The 18,991-nt window shown below is 45.5% G+C and overlaps 1 protein-coding gene across 2 annotated transcripts in view; it reads left to right on the plus strand.

Annotated features, from left to right (window-relative positions):
- The window catches only part of ATP6V1B2 (ATPase H+ transporting V1 subunit B2), a 181,931-nt gene that overhangs the window by 54,655 nt on the left and 108,285 nt on the right, over positions 1-18,991 (plus strand). For both annotated transcript variants that reach the window (XR_013622454.1, XM_078772191.1), the window contains exon 3: positions 17,860-17,915. Coding sequence is in view for 1 of the 2 variants with exons in the window: in XM_078772191.1 (XP_078628317.1) it covers positions 17,860-17,915 (56 nt within the window). In the remaining variant the exon portion in view is untranslated. The remainder of the gene's footprint in view (positions 1-17,859; positions 17,916-18,991) is intronic.

Here is an 18,991-nt window from a genome sequence, read left to right on the forward strand (position 1 = left end):
CCAAACCGCTCGGTAAATAACATCCACCACCACGTCTGTAACAATTGGTGTCGAGGAGTGGAATTCGAACCCGGGACTAAATTTATTAGGCCCAAATTTGTAGTAGAGTCGATTCGGAGCGCGTTTCCCGCGCGAAATTATAACGGCGAAATTTGATTTTGTTATACGGAAATAAAAACCCGAATTTTGAAAGTCGCGCTATGGCAGACCAAGACAGCTGGGGTCCGGTAGTGGAGAGTGAGGCAGGGTCGGTCCAGGACCAAATTGAGGGACGTGAGGAGAGCGAAGCAGCGAGGGTAGCAAACGCACAAAATGGCACCTCGCTGGTCACCGCGCCCGCGACCGTAGCAGCGCCGCCGATGGATTGGGGCCTATTGATGGAACAAATAAAGGCGCTCATGGTCCGGACAAGTGAAGACCTGAGGAATGACTTGGGGGGCCAAATGGGGGTAATGAGGGACGAAGCGAGGGCTCAGAGTGAGCAATTGGGGGTAATGGGAAACCAAATGGGGGTAATGAGGGACGAAGCGAGGGGTACTGGTGAGGGATTAGACAATAATTTTAGGGGATTAGACAATAATTTTAAGGGACTAGACGAGAAATTTGGGAAATTAGACAATAGATTAGGGGAAATACAGGAGGGGTTAATGGGGGTAGAAAACAGAATGGCCGCTCAAGAGAATCAAATGGAAGGGATGCAAAAAGGGTTAGAGGGGTTAGAAAGCAGGATGGAAGGCAAATTGAGGGACATGAGGGACCAAGCGGAAAGGGAAGTTAGCCAAATGGGGCAGCAGATAGAGGGGGTCAGAATGGGGGTAGAAGCCAAACTGGATGCTCACAGGGAGGAAATGGAGCAGATGAGGGTGGCATCTGGGCAGGAGATGCAAGTGATGGGAGAGGAGATCAGAAGAGGAGTGAGTGAGGAGGTCGGAGGAGTGCGCGAGGAGGTGAGGCACTGTAAGGAGCACATGGAGAAGGAGGTGAGAAAGGGGACTGTAAAGTTACAAGGGGGCATAGAGGACCTGACGCAGGAGGTGGAGCAGCTAACAGAGGGACAAAAAGAACTAACGGACCAGGTAAAGAAGAACACAGCGGTAATAGGAGGGTTAAAAGCGACACAAAATGACCTAAAAAATGACTTGGTAGCGACGAAGAGGGAATGTCAGATGGTACGTGAGGGACTGACAACGAGGTTGGACGAGGTGGTAGAGGTAATGGAGACGAAGGACCGGCAGGTGAGGACGCACATGGAAACGGTCAAGGTAGCCTTGGAGGACGAGCTTGAGGAGACGTACCGGGGAATAAAAGAGGTGAAGCACAAATTAGAAGAAGTGGAAGAAGGGATGAGCGAAATTAAGAAGCGACGGAGAGGGGATAAGAAAGAGATAAAAGAGGAGATAAAAGAATTGGTCCAAAGTCTGTGTTTGGATCGTGATGATGTGCTCATTAACCGGATGAGGGATTCGCAGGTGATGGAGGAGAAGCGAAGAGGAAGAGGACCCGGTGTAAGTGGTGACCAATATGGTCGTGCGTATGATGCGCCAGGGGATTTAAGAAGCTTGGGGGTCGAGATGGACCCGGGTGTTCGTGAGAGGCCGTTGGTGAAGTGTGCGACCGGTCTGGTGTGCGAAAAAGGAGGTGTGCAAGAAAGTCCGACTCTGGGGTGTGTGAGGAAAAAGTGCGTGCCAAGGAGTGAGGGTGCTGGCGAGAGTGAGTCGGTCGTAGCGTGTGTGCGAGGGAGCACATGGAAGCGCGGTGTGGTAAGTGTTACAGAGGGTGTGACGGGAGAGTGTGCGCGAGAAAGGTGTGCGCGAGAAAGGTGTGTGACGGACGGGTGCATGAGGAAAGAGTGCGCTGTCAGAAGTAAGGAAGAGTGTCCACCTGTGGTGAGTGTTACAGAGGGTGTAACTGGAGAGTGTGCGCGAGAAAGGTGTGTGACGGACAGGTGCATGAGGAAAGAGTGCGCTGTCAAGAGTAAGGGTGAGTGCGCTGTCAAGAATGGAGGTGAGAGTAGTGAGAGTGACAAGGAGAGTGAGCTGGTTGTGACAGGTGAGCGAGGATGTACACCTGGGATGAAAGGATGCACACCTGGAATGGTAGAGCGTGAGTGGGAATGCACGCTGGAGTTGGTGGTGAGGCACGTGGTTGGGTGTGCGAATGAGGGCACACCTGTGATTGTCACAGAGGAGGTGACCGAGGAGGGGGCGCGAAGCGGTGTATTGGTGAGGTGTGCGAGCAACGAATGTGTGCCACAGTGTTCGGTGGTCAGGTGTGTGACCAAGGCTGTGAGTGGAATGTGGGTACCTGGGTGTGTAAGGAAAGGTACGAGGAGCATGGGCACGGCTGGATGTGTGAGCAAGGAACGGGCTGCGGGGTGTAAGCATGCAGGTGAAGCATCGACGTTAAACGGGTTAGAGGTTAGAGCGACTTTTAGCCGAAGCGGGCCCTCGGTGCGTGCTGGGCCTCGCTTTGAACGGCCGCGTCCGTGCTCCACTAGGCGGAGCTGGCAGCCCGATAGAAAGGGTCGTCATTGCGACCACTTTTTGGTGAGACGTGCCGGCAGGTCTAGATCGGGGCATTGGATGGCTCCACGCCGAGGTGGTGCATGGGATCTCGGCACGGGTAAGCCCCCGTCCCTGCACCGAGTGCCGGACGCATCCTGCCGCCGACACAAAACAACCAGCATCCATTGCTTGGCTTTACGAAGCCGGGCTTTGGACAGGAATTGGCGCACCGAGAGGCATTATTGAGTAGACTGGGTGATGAGGTTAGTGTTTTGGACCCAAAATTGGAGAAAAACAAAATTTGATGATTGGCAAGGGATTGGCAGTAGTGATTGGCAGATGATGGGTAGTGATTGGCAAATTTTTGATTTGTTGAAATTTGATGTGCAAAATTGGTAGTGAGAGACCCCCGATGTGGTGGGATGGCATCCCTGCCACCCTTCCCATGTGGGGGCAAAGGAGCAATAGCTTATGGGGTGTATGGCAGTGAAAACTAGCCCGGGTGGGTTAGGTTATATGATAGGGCCCTAGAAGATGACATTAGGTAACGTTAAGTTTAGTTAGTGACTGATACCTGTAGTGGGGACGCAGGTAGATTAGTGTGGATGATAATGACGAGGGAGCGCAATAGTTTAAAGGGACGACTGGGAAGCGCAAGTTTCAGAGGGGAGTAGTTAGCTGAGATGATGCCGTGTGTGTGAGAATTGAACAGGTGTGATTGCACAGGTGTGCAACTGGACAGGTGTGTGGAGCAGTGTGTGAGTAGTGAGTGTGTGGATCAGCGCGAATGCGCTTGGGGAGAGAAGGGTGCAGGTGGCACCAGGTGTGAGAGCACAGGTGTGCAAGTACAGGTGTGTGGAGAGAGTTGGAGTAAGTGGTACGGAGTGGTGTGCATGGTGCGAAGGTGTGGATGGGGGAAGAGTGGACCCCTTTCACGGATACCCGGGGCGGGTAGTGTAAGTGTTAGGTAGAGGGTATAGGTAAATTGTGGTTGGATATTGGCATTTGTGGTGTGGTTGCAGAATGGTGTTGTGGATGGGTGCATTAGTGTTGTGGAAATGGCTGGGCGTGTAGCCTGTTAGTGCGTGTAGTTGGTTGGGCACTCCACCACTGTGAGGATGTCGGCCAGGTGAGGCCGCAGGTGGGCTCTGGGAGCCGTTAGTGTCAGTGGGGCCCGAGGATCCGGAGGACGGACCCGGGTAGCCCAGTGCCAGAGAGGGCACCGAGTGGGGAGAGGGCCAGAGGGCCTTCCCCAGGTAGTTAGGTTAGGGCAGGGAGCAGGTAAGCTCGGAGGCAACTGCAGTGGCGGAGGTGTGCAGGTGGGTAGACCCGCTGGGAGAGGTACACGCCACAGCCCGGAAATTGTGCGAGGGCACCGGGAGATGAATCGGGGGAGTGAGACCCCAAATTGAAAAGCACCACAGTTTGGCCAATGGGAATTGGTTTTTAGAACCCATAGTGTAAGAGGGCCAATGGTTTGGCCGGAGGAAGACCCCGGGTAGTGTAAAGTTGTAAAGTCACTTAGGAAATAGTTAGGATTGATGAACCTGTCGCACCATACGCAGCCACTTACCTGTGGTGATGATGATGACTCCACACCTGTGTTTTCTTTGTTTTGGTGCAGGAAATGAGAATTGCTGTGAGGATTTGTGAGACGCATCACGACGTGGATGAGACATTGGGGTGATCCCATCTCTCCCTCCTTAGGAGGGACTGATGATGAATTGGTGATGGCAAATTATGATGTTGAGTTGGAGATGGCAAATTTTGATGAAAGTTGAAAATAGCAAATTTGATTGGTTAGGAGGGAGAGAAGACGAATTTGGTTTATGGGAGGAACGGGGAAGACAGTAGGGATGTTTGTTGATTTGTAAAGTAGATGTTTATGGGTAGTGTTGTGTTTTGTGGATACAGTAAGGGGTAAGGGAGGGGCCATGTAGGTTACCTGGTGGGGGGGGGGGGGGGGGCGTACGGTAGGAACGTACCTGTCTCACCTGGTTCCCATGTGCCCCCAGTGTGCATTACCTTACATTGCGTGCACTTTTGCGCCCTTACCACCTTACTCACTTGTCTGCTTCTTTTGTCTCCCACCTCCGAGGATCTGGCTTTGGGGTAGAGAGAGAGGAGAGAGAGGTGCTGGCTTCGCAGTTGTGGGCCTGCACTTTCGCTGTTTGCTGCTTGGATCGATACACCATATGGACCGCAATGTTTGTGGCCACCCACAATGGACCGCAGCTCTTTTGCGGCCAAGCACCACCTGTGGAAGGACCTATGGGTCAACGTGGCACCTATGCCAAACAGGTGAACCACTAACAGTTGGCCCCCTGACGGCCACAATAAAGAAATGGACGCGGTTGGCGCCTTTCTTTATTTTTAAAAAGAAGTAAGAAGGCCAAGTGCACCACACGAAGGCAAGACCAGCGGCAGAACATCGGCCGGCTGCGACACCACACAATGATTCATAAACACTTTATTGGTGCACCGGATGGTGCTCACTGTGTGATGGGGTGGTGCTTGATGCTTGGAAGGGGTGCTCTGCACATTATTAAAGGCCGTAGGCCACAGAGCACTCGTGGGTTGGTGTATCGATGCTAGCATGCGTGCTCTCTCTATGCATAACATCTGCATGTGTTCCTCCAAAAACAGGTCCTGGATCGTAGTGTAAATATCAGCGTAGTCTTGTGTAAATAATGCTCCCTACCGGCTGTATGTTTAGTTTGAGGATTCTTTCCGGATTCGGTTATCCTGTGGGTGTGTTTCTGTGAGGAGAAGGGTGCAACGTCGCAGGGGGACATATTTACTCATTTGTGAATATCTGTAAAACTGTCGCACTCAGGGTAGAGTTAATAGTAGAGGGAACTACATTGCGTGCCACACTAAAGTAGGTAAAAATTTATCGGGTCGGGACGCCCCGAGGGTAGAGAAGGGTGCAATGTTGCGAATATGGAATTTGGCCTCCATATCCGCTTGTAAATATTCCCCTATTTCCCCAATACTCCCCAACTATCCCCAATCCTCCATTCCCTAGTCCCATTGCCTGTAAATAACACTCTGTAGAACCGACCTTCCCCTTTTTCCCCCATTAAATGTCGTGCCCAGGTCCACCGCATCACACGTAGACAACTTTCGGACATCTTGCTAGTTATTCTTAGTCTATGTCAGTTAAGGACTCGTTTCCATTAATTCTGACTCTTCGTTGCACCAGAATGTGATTATATGGCACCAGTAGTGAGTTTAGGACCTTTCCCATACCTCCTTCCATCTTCTTCCCCAAACAACAACAACAACAACAACTACAGCTACAACAACAACTACAACCACGGCGCGCGGGGGGAGTGTGCGTCCTCCCACCAGCTCGGTTAGCCGCCATGACCATGCGCTCCACGGGGTTACCACGAAGGGGCTGGCTGTCAGCTCCTCGTCAAGGGCGGAGCCTGGTAAACCCCCCCGCACGCACCCAATGAGAAGCAACGTGCCGATTCCACGAGGCGGAGCTAACGAGCCGAGGGCGTGTCACTCCCCGCCGGATATACGAAGCGACTCACCGGATGTGAGGTCAGATGCGCCCCCAGCTTGAGACGACAAGACGCCACCTCGAGCGCTGTGACCTCCCTGCATCTACTGGACCGTACAGTACCCTGTCCTTGAGCCAAGAGTGCACCTTGAGCCATCGATACCCGCTTTCCTTGCCATCAATCCCCGTGTGAGTCAGCCTTTTGTCCCGTTTATCTGTCGTCTGTTGGGGTTAATATAAGACCGTAATTAAGTGCCTGTCTTTCTATGCTGTACCTCTCGTCCCTGTAATCTGACCTTCCGCCCTAATATAATCTCCTCCGGAGGTCTTGAGAACCGTATCCCTGGTGTCGTGTCATTTTAATCCCAGCCGTGTGTCTTTTCCTTCATTGATCTAGCGTAGCGCGATTAGTCAACGTTCGGGTATAATCGGGTAACTTGTGCAGACGTGGTCATACCAAACCGCTCGGTAAATAACATCCACCACCACGTCTGTAACAATATATATATATATATATATATATATATATATATATATATATATATATATATATATATATATATATATATATATATATATATATATATATATATATATATATATATATATATATATATATATATATATATATATATATATATATATACATACATATATATATATATATATATATATATATATATATATATATATATATATATATACTGTATATATATATATATATATATATATATATATAATGTCTGTGTTGTGTTGTCACTGAAGTGCTCCCTCAAACTTTTGTGAAATCGTATCAAACTTCTGGTATACACCTATCTCTCCCGTCTATGTCCAAGGGTATTATTTTTTGAAAAATTTTCCTATTATTTTTTTTTCAACTTCAATTTTTAATAAAATGTAATATCACGTATATTACAAATACATTTGTGCATTATGATTGTTTGAATTATGATTGGTGTAAACCCTGACAAAACAGCAACTATACAGTCATTTATCTATATATCTACATATCTGGGCAGTATCTTGTCACTGAACTACTTCCTGAAACGTTTGTTTCCGTGGTTGTGAAGTGTTTTTAATAACGTGGTGGTGGTTTTGAATTATGTGGTGGTGAGGTGTTTTTAAATGATGTGGTGGTTCGGTGTTTTTAAATCACGTGGTGGTGAGGTGTATTTAAATCACGTGGTGGTGAGGTGTTTTTAAATCACGTGGTGGTGAGGTGTTTTTAAATCACGTGGTGGTGAGGTGTTTTTAAATCACGTGGTGGTGAGGTGTTTTTAATTTTGTGGTGGTGAGGTGTTTTGAATTAGTTGGTGATGAGGTGTTTTGAATTAGTTGGTGATGAGGTGTTTTGAATTACTTGGTGGTGAGGTGTTTTAAATTACGTGGTGGTGAGGTGTTTTGAATTACATGTTGGTAAGGCCTTTTGAATTACGTGGTGGTGAGGTGTTTTAAATTATGTGTTGGTGAGGTGTTTTAAATTTAGTGGGGTTGAGGTGTTTTAAATCACATGGGGTGAGATGTTTTTAAATCATGTGGTGGTGAGGTGTTTTAAATTACTTGGTGGTGAGGTGTTTTAAATTACTTGGTGGTGAGGTGTTTTAAATTGGGTGGGGTGAGGTGTTTTAAATTACGTGGTGGTGAGGTGTTTAGAATTACGTGGTGGTGGTGTGTTTAGAATTACGTGGTCGTGAGGTGTTTTGAATTACGTGGTGGTGGTGTGTTTAGAATTACGTGGTCGTGAGGTGTTTTGAATTACGTGGTGGTGAGGTGTTTTGAATTAAGTGGTGGTGAGGTGTTTTGAATTGCATGGTGGTGAGGTGTTTTTGAATTACGTGGTGGTGAGGTGTTTTGAATTATGGGGTGGTGAGCTGTAATCGTCCCAAACTTCCAGTCTGCACCTTCCCCCCCCTTATGTATGTGCTGTATGGTTCTTTTTTTATTTTATTTTTCATTTTTGTATTTTTAAAAAATTTTTTCCACCTATATCTTCAACCTAAATTGCTTATAAAAAAGTAATATCACAAATACCACAAATAAATTTGTGGAATATAATTGTTTGTATTATGATTGGTGTAAATTATGGCAACACAACAGCTCTTACACGAGCCTTGATCTTGTGTACAAAAAACAAACAAACTCAGGTACAGTCATTATCCTCAGCTAAAACGAGCCCATTCCTCTGTAAAGACGTGTGATGAGGCGAGTGTGGTGATCCAATCCATGCTTGTGTATATACAGTGCGTATCAAAAAATAGGTAATCCGAATTCAAGGGGTTAATATGCAAAGGTTATTTAGTTTGACAATTTACATGTTGTTTCCCAATTATGAGGAGATCCTCAGCTTTCCATTGATGCCTTTCATGCATCATTGCTGTCACATATGAACGAGTACATGTTCATTGAAAATGACAAGTTCAAATCGCATTTTTACAAGTTTGGCTAATCAGTGCAAGACAGTTTTAAATGGACGCATTACTTGTCGACTGCCAAGTTGATTATGTAAAATTGTTAAGCTGGTCTGGTAATCGTCGGTTGCGTCATCCTTTGTTTAAGATGGGCCCACAGTGTATGGGTTTAGAGACAGTCTGAGTCATTGAAAAGATGGTTCAACTTACGACTGAACAGCGTACCTTCGTGGTTACAACCTTTCACCAAACTGGATGTTTACAGCGAACTCGTGATGCGTTCAGGGAATGTTTCCCAGAACGGGAGCCTCCAGCAGCCAAAACCATCTGGGCGAATGTTAGAAAATACCAAGAGCATGGCACTAGCCTCAACCGCAACAAGGAGAATTCTGGTAGGAGGCGCACTGGGCGATCGGAAATGAACATTGCAGCAGTAAGGCAGCAAGTTTTGGAGCATCCTTGGGATACCAGCGCAAGACGAAATGGGACAGGATTGCCTTGGGCAACATTCAACCGAATCACAAGACTGGATCTCCACCAACATCCATATCGGATTCACTTCCGGCATCAACCTACGCCAGGGGATTTTGCCAAGATGCTGGTGCTTGCCAGATGGTTGATAGCACGTTGCGAACCAGATGTCAATTTCCTGCGGTGTCTCGTTATCGGCGACAAAGCTGCCTTCGCCATGGACGGCAAGGTCAATACTCATAATGTTCTTGAATATGCACCGACAGGACAATCCCCGGAATTTAATTTTGACACCAACATGAATTGACCGAAGTGGACTGTTTGTTTGGGACTTTGTGGAAGTGGTCAGGTGATCGGACCATTTTTCTTTCAAAGGAATGTCAATGGTAACAGGTATATGCAGGTGATCAATGATGAAGTTTTACCACAGCTGGAGGATAAATTTGAGCGACAGGTTCGTGTTGTCTTCAGATATCTCTGGTGGGCCCATGACGGCGCCCCAGCACATCGTCTTATCGCTGTCCGAGATCGACTGAGGGAACTCTTTGGAGACCGAGTCATCGCCCTCAACCATGCAGTGGAATGGCCGCCAATATCACCTGACCTCACACCATGTGATTATTTCCTTTGGGGACATTTATTGAACAAGTTATTCATAACTCCTCCCCGTGATCTTGACGAATTGCAGGGCCGTATTCGACATGAAGTGGATACTTTGCGCAATGACCCGGCTATGGTGAGACGAGCAGTTCAGGGCATGCTCCGCCGCTGTGAGCTTTGTGTTGAAAGGGGAGGTGGACATGTTGAAGGTGTGGGTGCATAAAGGCCAATCATTCCTGAGAAAAGTTCACATCTGACGTTCATTTTGCACCATTTATCCTGACTTGCATCGATTAGCCAAACTTGTAAAAATGCGATTTGAACTTGTCATTTTCAATGAACATGTATGCGGTCATGTGTGACAGCAATGATGCATGGAAGGTATCAATGGAAAGCTGAGGATCTCCTCTTAATTAGTAAACCACATGTAAATTGTCAAAATAAATAACCTTTGCATATTAACCCCTTGAATTCGGATTACCTTTTTTTTGATATGCACTGTGTATGTATGTGTGTGTATATATATATATATATATATATAAAGCAGTAAAGTATGTTTGTTTGTTTGTCCTCTTATAACTCGAGAACTACTCATCGCAGAGAAAAACCAAAGGCATATTCGGAATCAGTCCGTCTCAGAGCAACTACAGCACACCTTAAATTTAAAAAAAAACTTTGGGTTTTAAAATTAGCGTATTAGCGTAGAAGCGCTATCAGAAGAGGGAGGGAATCGAAGGGAGGGAGCGCAGCACTCCCTCTAGCGCTTCGCAGCGCCAGCGCTTCTGTTAGCGTAATGGTGCACAGGCGGTTCTCACTCTTGCGCATGCGCAAATGCGCTGTTCCGATGCTTCATGTTCCTGCAAAGACTTTGGCGCATGCGCAAATGACGACACATAGGCCACTGTATGTTCGTTTAATACGTACGTTCTTTGATGGGCGGGGCGTATGGCGTTCATGAAATGGTCGAATGCGGAAGTGCTTGAAGCCGTTGCGAGCGACTCGCACGATCTCTTGTCATGGTCCACAAGATTATCACAGAGACGTGCAGCTTCCAGCATTACGAGATATGATCGAGACCTAACTTTTGAGACCAGTCCCAGCCTTCTACGCCCCGTGGTTGGTTCAGATGACCCCGACAAAGGACGTGTTGGATTTTATCGCGAGCCGATTCGAGCGTCGACGTGCCGGCAAACAAAACCAGTCATATATTTTTAACGCGTGGTTTGATTTTTACAAAATAAACTTTTTCTTGAAGGGCTGAACCGTGCGCTCACAACAATACCGAGTTTGACCCTGGGAGAGCCGTTTTGCGCCGGCAAAGGCGCCTTGTTTTCCGTGATGACCATGTCGTGCTGCATCGATTACCATAAATTATAATATATTACCGGCGGCGCGTTCCGTGACGTCACGGCTCACTTAATTGCAATTATCTCTGGGATTCCTTGGCCGAATCGTACCAACTTCTATATATATAAAGCAGTAAAGTATGTTTGTTTGTCCTCTTATAACTCGAGAACTACTCATCGCAGAGAAAAACCAAAGGCATATTCGGAATCAGTACGTCTCAGAGCAACGACAGCACACCTTAAATTTTAAAAAACTTCGGGTTTTAAAATTAGCGTATTAGCGCAGAAGCGCTAGCAGAAGAGGGAGGGAATCGAAGGGAGGGAGCGCAGCGCTCCCTCTAGCGCTTCGCAGCGCCAGCGCTTCTGTTAGCGTAATTAGCGTATTTCGGAACGTTAATTTTTCAACTTCATTATTCGGAATCAGTACGTCCCAGAGAAACTTCGTAATGTTAATTTTTCAACTTCATCCGATTGACATGGGACCAACGGCATGTGACAGAGAGTGAAACATACATGCTACATTTATTTGACGACAATAATAATAATAATAATTCATTTATTTTGTATAGCGCTTTTCCAGAAGCCCAAAGGCGCTTTGACAGAGTGGAAAACATAATGCATAACAATACATGAAAACAACAATTGCAAAAAGACAAGAATCAAGAAAACAAACAGCAGCGATATACGGCATATATATAAGACAAGAATCAAAAAGACAAGACAAGAATCAATAGGGAAATATTTAAAGCAAAAGGAGGGAGAAGGAGAAGAGATAGTCAGGGGTTAAATGCTGTGGGTTGAATGTTGAATGCAGCGTTGAACAGGTGGGTCTTTAGTGATGTTTTGAATGTGGTGAGTGAGGAGGAGTCTCTGATGGTGTGAGGTAGTGAGTTCCAGAGGGTGGGAGCAGCGATGGAGAAGGCCCTGTCCCCCCAGGATCTGAATTTGGTCCGGATGGAGGGGGTCAGGAGGTTGGTACCAGCAGAGCGGAGGTTGCGGGTGGGAGTGTGTCTGGAGAGGAGGTCAGCCAGGTAGGATGGGGCCAGGTTATGGACGGCTTTGTATGTCAAGAGGAGGATTTTGTACTGGATTCTCTGGGGGATGGGGAGCCAGTGAAGCTTGTAAAGGACGGGGGTGATGTGGTCACGGGTCCGGGAATGAGTGAGTAGACGGGCAGCGGAGTTCTGAATGTATTGGAGTTTATTGGTGATTTTTGAGGGTGAACCATAGAGGAGGCTATTGCAGTAGTCCAGACGGGAGGTGATGAAGGCGTGGATGAGGGTTTCTGCAGCCGTGGAGGAGAGGGATGAGCGGAGACGGGCAATGTTTTTCAGGTGAAAGAAGGCTGACTTTGTGATCTGTTTAGTGTATTTGTCGAAGGAAAGGGTTTGGTCAAAGATGACGCCAAGATTCCGGATGTGAGGGGAGGTGGATACTGGGATACCGTCGATGTTGAGGGCAAAGTTATGGGTGGATTTTGTGAGCGTTTTTGGGCCAATGATGATTATTTCAGATTTATCACAGTTAAGCTTGAGGAAGTTGATTTGAAGCCAGGATTTTATTTCAGTGATGCAGTTTGTCAGGATAGAGTGGGTGTCGGTGGAGACGGACTTGGTGGAGATGAAAAGCTGGATGTCATCGGCGAAGCAGTGGAATTGGAGACCATGACGGCGGATTAAGTGACCGAGCGGGGACAGGTAAAGGATGAAGAGGAGGGGGCCAAGAACTGAACCTTGGGGGACACCTTGGGGGAGGGGAGCAGTGGGGGATTTGCAGTTATTGATGGAGATGAACTGGCATCTGTCAGAGAGGTATGATTTAATCCAAGAGAGGGCAGTGCCGGTGACGTTAAAGGTGGATTCAAGTCGGGTGAGGAGGATAGTGTGATCGATGGTGTCAAAGGCAGCGCTGAGGTCGAGGAGGACGAGAATGTTGAGGTTGCCAGCGTCAGAGGAGAGGAGAAGGTCGTTGGTGATTTTGAGGAGAGCAGTTTCAGTACTGTGGTTGGAGCGGAATCCGGGTTCGTCCGGCGGACAATGAGTTCCGACTTCCGGGTTCGTGCCGCCAACCCTGTTAGGCGCCTCTTGCGGCACACAGGGAATTACCAGTGAACTGGTACTCAATTTGCCGACCTCGGTAGGATGACAGGCTGAGTCAACCCCCCTGGTGTTAAGGGGGAGGAGGAGGGGAGGGGGAAGAGGAGGGGAGGGGAACGGGGGAGAGGGGGGAGGGGGAAGGGGGGGAGAGGGAGGTGAAGGGGGGAGGGGGAGGGGCCCTTCTTCCCCCGGGCACCCCCACACCCTCCCCTCCCCCCTTCCCCTCCCCCCTTCCCCTCCCCCCCCTTCCCCTCCCCCCCTTCTCCTCCCCCCTCCCCCCATTCCCCCTCCCCCTCCCCCCCTGTTCCCCTCCCCTCCTCTTCCCCCTCCCCTCCTCCTCCCCCGCCCGGCAATGCCGGGTACTTCTGCTAGTACATATATATATATATATATATATATATATATATATATATATATATATATATATATATATATATATATATATATATGACCAAGACGTCTTCTGAAGATATAAAAGCCTGAAAAACAAGGTCCGCGAAGCCGTGTGACTATATATATTTTAATTCCGTACTGTTTTGAATACCGGTTGCCTTTCGACTGCTCAGACACTTCGACCTTTGAAGAACCTGTAAGTCCCCCAAATCCCTTAAGATCATCCAGTCCCAGAATACCCAAGAGACCTTTAAAGGCACAGATGACCGAGAATACCCAAAAGACACAGTGCCCTGATGATAAGTCCATTGAAGACCCGTAAGATGGTTTAGACCCATTAGACCAGCTTGGACTCTTGACCATTTGGAACTTTAGTCCACTTTGACATTTTTAGATTACAAATAAATAATATCACCAATATTACAAATACATTTGTACAAAAGAAAAGTTTGTATGTTGATTTATGGAAATCATGACAACACAGCTACTCAAGTTCAGTCAAGTCATTAGCCTCAGTTTGAACAAGCCCGTGCCTCTGCGGCGACGTGTGGTGAGGCGAATGCAGCGAACTGATCCACGCTGGTATCTATATGATTTTCCTTGACGTTTCCTGAATGTTTGCTATTTTTGATTTATTTGTTTAATGAAAAAAAAAAATTGAGCATATTTGTTCCTGAAAACGTCAGCTTTTTAAAATAAGCTTATTGTACAAATCTCTTAAATGTGAATAGTAGTCCTGGATTAACTATTTGTCTTTATTGAAAAAAACAGGAGTTCATGTTGGTCCCCATGACATGAAAAAGAAACATTCCTTTAAAATAATGTTTGAACAAATGAAATGCTGAAGGTGTTCCAACTCTCTTTAAGCTTCTATAAAGTGTTACCCGTGAATTTATTAAGTTATTTTTTTGAGAAATTGAGTTTGGTTTTGATTTTGAAAAATTTATCATATGCAGTGTTGCTGTTATCTGAACTTTGTTTGAGCAGAAAGTTGCGTGCAGGTGACGAGTTGCTTCACTGCTTTGGGGAATAATGGGCAACGTTAACTATACAGGCCTTTCACGCCCCAGTGGGCCATCTACTTTCCCATTTTATGCACACTGTGCTTATTAGTGACCACCAAAGTGCAGGTGTGTGCCGGAATTCTGTGCTGGGCCTCTCGCCTGGCCAGCCCTAATTAGTTGAATAGTGCTCGCTCCCCACTATGCTTCAGTATGGCATGTCAGGCCTCCTATGCTCTAATTTGCCACTGGCTTTGATTGCCAAAGTGCGATTGACACGTTGCACAATAAGCTGAGAGTAGGCTGCGGTCGCTCCCAAAGACATAATGCCTGCTCTCCACCCAAACCCCTCCCTCCGTTCTGTCCAACACGCAGCTGTGCTAAGGCCCATTGATTAGTGACAATTAATTGTTCCAATACGGGAAAAGTGTGCATAATACCACGGGGTTCTGTGTTCGACATTCTGTCATTGCTTTGCAGTAGTCGAACAAAAAAAGGCCCACCCATCCATACCACCACACCTGCCCATTTAGCCACAAGTGGGAAACTTTTAATTCGTAAAGGAAGTTAATGTAGCATTCGCATCTTTAGGCCCGTTGAAGCACACAACGGTGAGAAGTAGGAGTTGTTAAAAATTGGGTGCTTTCCGTATATGTTGCAACTATTTTGTATTTTGTATTTATAGTTCAAAAACTTTCTTAACACCAAGTAGAGTTTTATTTATTTATTTTGTAAACATTCATTACTTACGGATTAGCTAGCCATCACAAGTTCATTGCCTTAAACAATCATGCTTCTGAGATGTTTGTAACCGATATGGATTTGTATTGGCCTTTGCATGGAAAAACAAAATCCTTATTTTGATAACCAGGGATAGAAAACCATGAACTTGCATTTTATGTATTCCATATCGGTTTAAATAAAGGGGGATGCCATGTTCGCAGTGTCCAACAAATTTTGTTTGGCTTTTATGATGAGAATTTTGACCGTTCAAGGTGCGAGACCAGTATTGTCATCCTGCGGCTTTTTAAATCATTTTTATTTTTATTTTTATTTTTTTTACACTGGTTAAGTCATCCTTATCCCATGACAAGTGTTGTGTCAACTTGTTCTGCATTGATTGCAATTTCTGTGTGCTGATTTCCACACAAGATGTTTTTTTCCTACCAAAACCACTCTTGAGTGCTTCCGTATTGTGCAAGACAGATAATTTGTTGTTAGATTATCACCTTGATCTTTAGTTGGTGTTACCTGGCTGCTCCGATTCGTGTGTGTGTGTGTGTGTGTGTGTGTGTGTGTGTGTGTGTGTGTGTGTGTGTGTGTGTGTGTGTGTGTTTGTTTGTTTGTTTGTTTGTGTGGGTGTTTGTTTGTGTGTGTGTGTGTGTGTGTGTGTGTGTGTGTGTGTGTGTGTGTGTGTGTGTGTGTGTGTGTGTGTGTGTGTGTGTGTGTGTGTGTGTGTGTGTGTGTGTGTGTGTGTGTGTGTGTGTGAATGAATGAATGATCGTTTTAAGGCCATTTTTCCCCTCTACAGCGGGGGTTAGCCTTGCGGGCCCCATGACAATCATGTTTCCCTGTTTGAGGCAATGTTTTAAAAAAAAAAATATATATATATATATATATTTATTTATATATATATATATATATATATATATATATATATATATATATATATATATATATATATATATATATATATATATGTGTGTGTGTGTGTATATATTTATATATTGTATTATATATAGTATTATATACAGTATATACATACATATTAGGTGCACTGGAAAGTAATGTTTTTTTTTTTAAGCAGTTTCCTGTTAAATGTACGCAGCTTAAAAAAACGACTGCTTTCCAGTACACTATATATATATATATATATATATATATATATATATATATATATATATATATATATGTTGAGGGAGTTTGAACCACATTACTTGACACATAGTTAATATTTCTCTTTTAACTTTTAAGCTACCATCACAGAAATTGCTTATTCTGGTGATGCGGTACTGTGCCACTCGATGCTCCTTTGCACAAATGTCCCGCATTTCTTTTCACTTGGGTTACCTCTAGACAGAGAGCTTCCTTTTTTGTTTTGTTTTTTTTGCAAATGTAATTGCCCGTTGGTTGAATGTTCGCAGTTGGTCTTCTGCCTCAGGGAAATGTCCTCAGTGCTTGAGGCTTGCAGCACACATTGAAAACTGTGCCGAGCTGGCCTTTCTGTAGCCCGGTGGCATTCGAGCTCGACACTGACCTCATTATCTTTGCAGCATCTTGTGCTGTTGTCAGGGCTTGTTTGCTAATTGATTTGATAATTTGCCGCGCTTGCGGGTACCGGGAGGAAGAGATTGACGTTGGGGTCGCGAGGCCATGCTAGGCGATCAGCGAAGGATGTCCATTGACGAGTGTAAGCTGTTTTTGGTGCTGAAGAACTCGAAGTCCGAAGTGAAGAGAGCATTTGTGAAGGTGAAACAATAGGCGGGGCAAGCTTTTGTCTCGGAACAGTCTGAATGTGTGGTCCAGGCCCACACATGGGTAGAAAATCCTACAAAGAGCTGTTTGGTTTCTAGCTAATTATGAGCCAGATGGATGGGGTTTTCAGACTGGGAGGATGTTTACTTACTATGTGCTTCTGCACCTTTCACTGGGTTTTGTCATTCAGATCATTGTGGGTTTTTTGAATTGGAATAAAGGTAGGGATGAACTAAAAGGACGGCATAGTGCTGCAGGGGAAAATTATTTAATAAAAAATAAACTATAATTTGCACCATTTTTAATACTCCCGTAACAATGTTGAAGCAGAGGTTATGTTTTCATCCCTGCATGTTTAGCTGTCTGTCTGTTTGTGAACAGGATATCTCAAAAAGTTGTGGATGGATTCGGATGAAATTTGGTATCGAAGTTTGGGATGTCACAAGGGCGAAATGATTAGATTTTGGTGAAGATCCGGATCCAGATACCAGATATTTTAAAGTGATTCTTCACCATCGAGAGATGGGGCTAAAAACGACATATAGCACGATATCTCAAAAAGTTGTGGACTAGTGATGATAAAACTAGGTGGATGAATTGGTTAAGAAACAATAACAAGCCGATTCGATTTTGGGTCAGGTCTGAATCCAGTTCTGGCCTATCAGTGGAATACAAAATGTAAACTGTTCAGCCTGGTGGAGGTATGCTCTCTACTGAGTGCCGTTCTTGTTTTAAATGTAAAACGTTCACTTTTCATTCATCCATTTTGTTTTTGTTACTTTGCTTATTAGCCTCGCGCCAGTTCCCGAAGGGATGCGAGAGCTATTGTAAACGGTCTGTGATTGATTGAGTGAGAGAGTGAGTCCGCATGCAGATCTACTGGTAGGTAGTGTTGATTGATCATTCTCAGACCTTCTGGATTCAATATACTCCGGTGAGGCTCTGCATTGTTCAGTGTGTACGTGCGAGTATTTGTGTGCAAGATATGATTTTCAACCATTAACCAAAATGTTATAATTTTTCATTTCTCTTGTGCTCTTGTTGCTTGCAGCATACAGAACGGTTTCTGGTGTGAATGGTCCCCTGGTAATTCTCGATCACGTAAAGGTAAGACTATTTCCCCATATTTGTTTTATTGCAAATGAAGCATTTGTTACTTGTTTGCTGACTGGGTTTGACCCATGAATGAACATGTGAAGAGACATCAAACTTCAATCCATAATATCAACTGCAGTCGCTGCTTTAATTTGCTACTCCTGTAAGAAACACGGATATCGATTACGGATACAGAATTTCTCTGAATGGTTCATAGAGAGTTCCTACAAAATGTAAATAACATATCAAAGTAGTTGAAGAGCCTGGTGTTGGCTTAGCGGTTAGGGTGCCGGCTTGGGATCCTAGGATCCTGGGTTCGAATTCCGGTCGATCGCTGAATTAACGCCAGGGGGGTTGACTCAGCCTGTCATCCTTCCGAGGTCGGCAAATTGAGTACCAGCTTGCTGGGATGAATGATCCCGGTGTGTACCCCGATTTAGAATAGGTACACCATATCCCTGCGCATCGTAAGAGCGTGACCAAGGGTTGGCGTCAGGAAGGGCATCCGGCCATAAAAACATTGCCTCAAACAGGGAACCATGATTGTCATGGGGCCCGCAAGGCTAACCCCCTGCTATAGTGGGGAAAAATGGCCTTAAAACGATCATTCATTCATTCATTCATATCAAAGTGCAATGCACTACACCAAGGAAGGCATGTGCATCCTGTTTTATAGATGATGGCAGTATCAAAGCTGATTGATCAATTATGATGGACAATAACCCATACCAAGATGCATCAACTTCATTCTCGCCCGCTGTTTTCATGAATATTTCTCGCAGATATGAAAGGCGACAGATTTTCTGGTGTTTGATAACTTTTTCTTCGATGACAGTTCTGCAGAAGTGCTCAAATGACTTTTTGAAAAGGTTCTTGTTGCTGGGCTCCAACCTTAAAATATGTGGGTAATTTGATAACAGAATATCATGAATTCACCCAATGAAACATGAGCTTAGTGCAGTCGTGCATCATCTACCCAAAAGGGTACCCAAGAAGCAGTAATTTTAACAGCAAGTCTCAATCGGTTTATGGTATGATCAAAATGTATTCACCTTTGAAGTATAGACATTTTCTCTTCGAGATCCAGA

This window comes from Myxine glutinosa, chromosome 2, assembly GCF_964187855.1.
Source record: "Myxine glutinosa chromosome 2, kmMyxGlut1.1, whole genome shotgun sequence".
Taxonomy (NCBI): Eukaryota; Metazoa; Chordata; class Myxini; order Myxiniformes; family Myxinidae; genus Myxine; species Myxine glutinosa.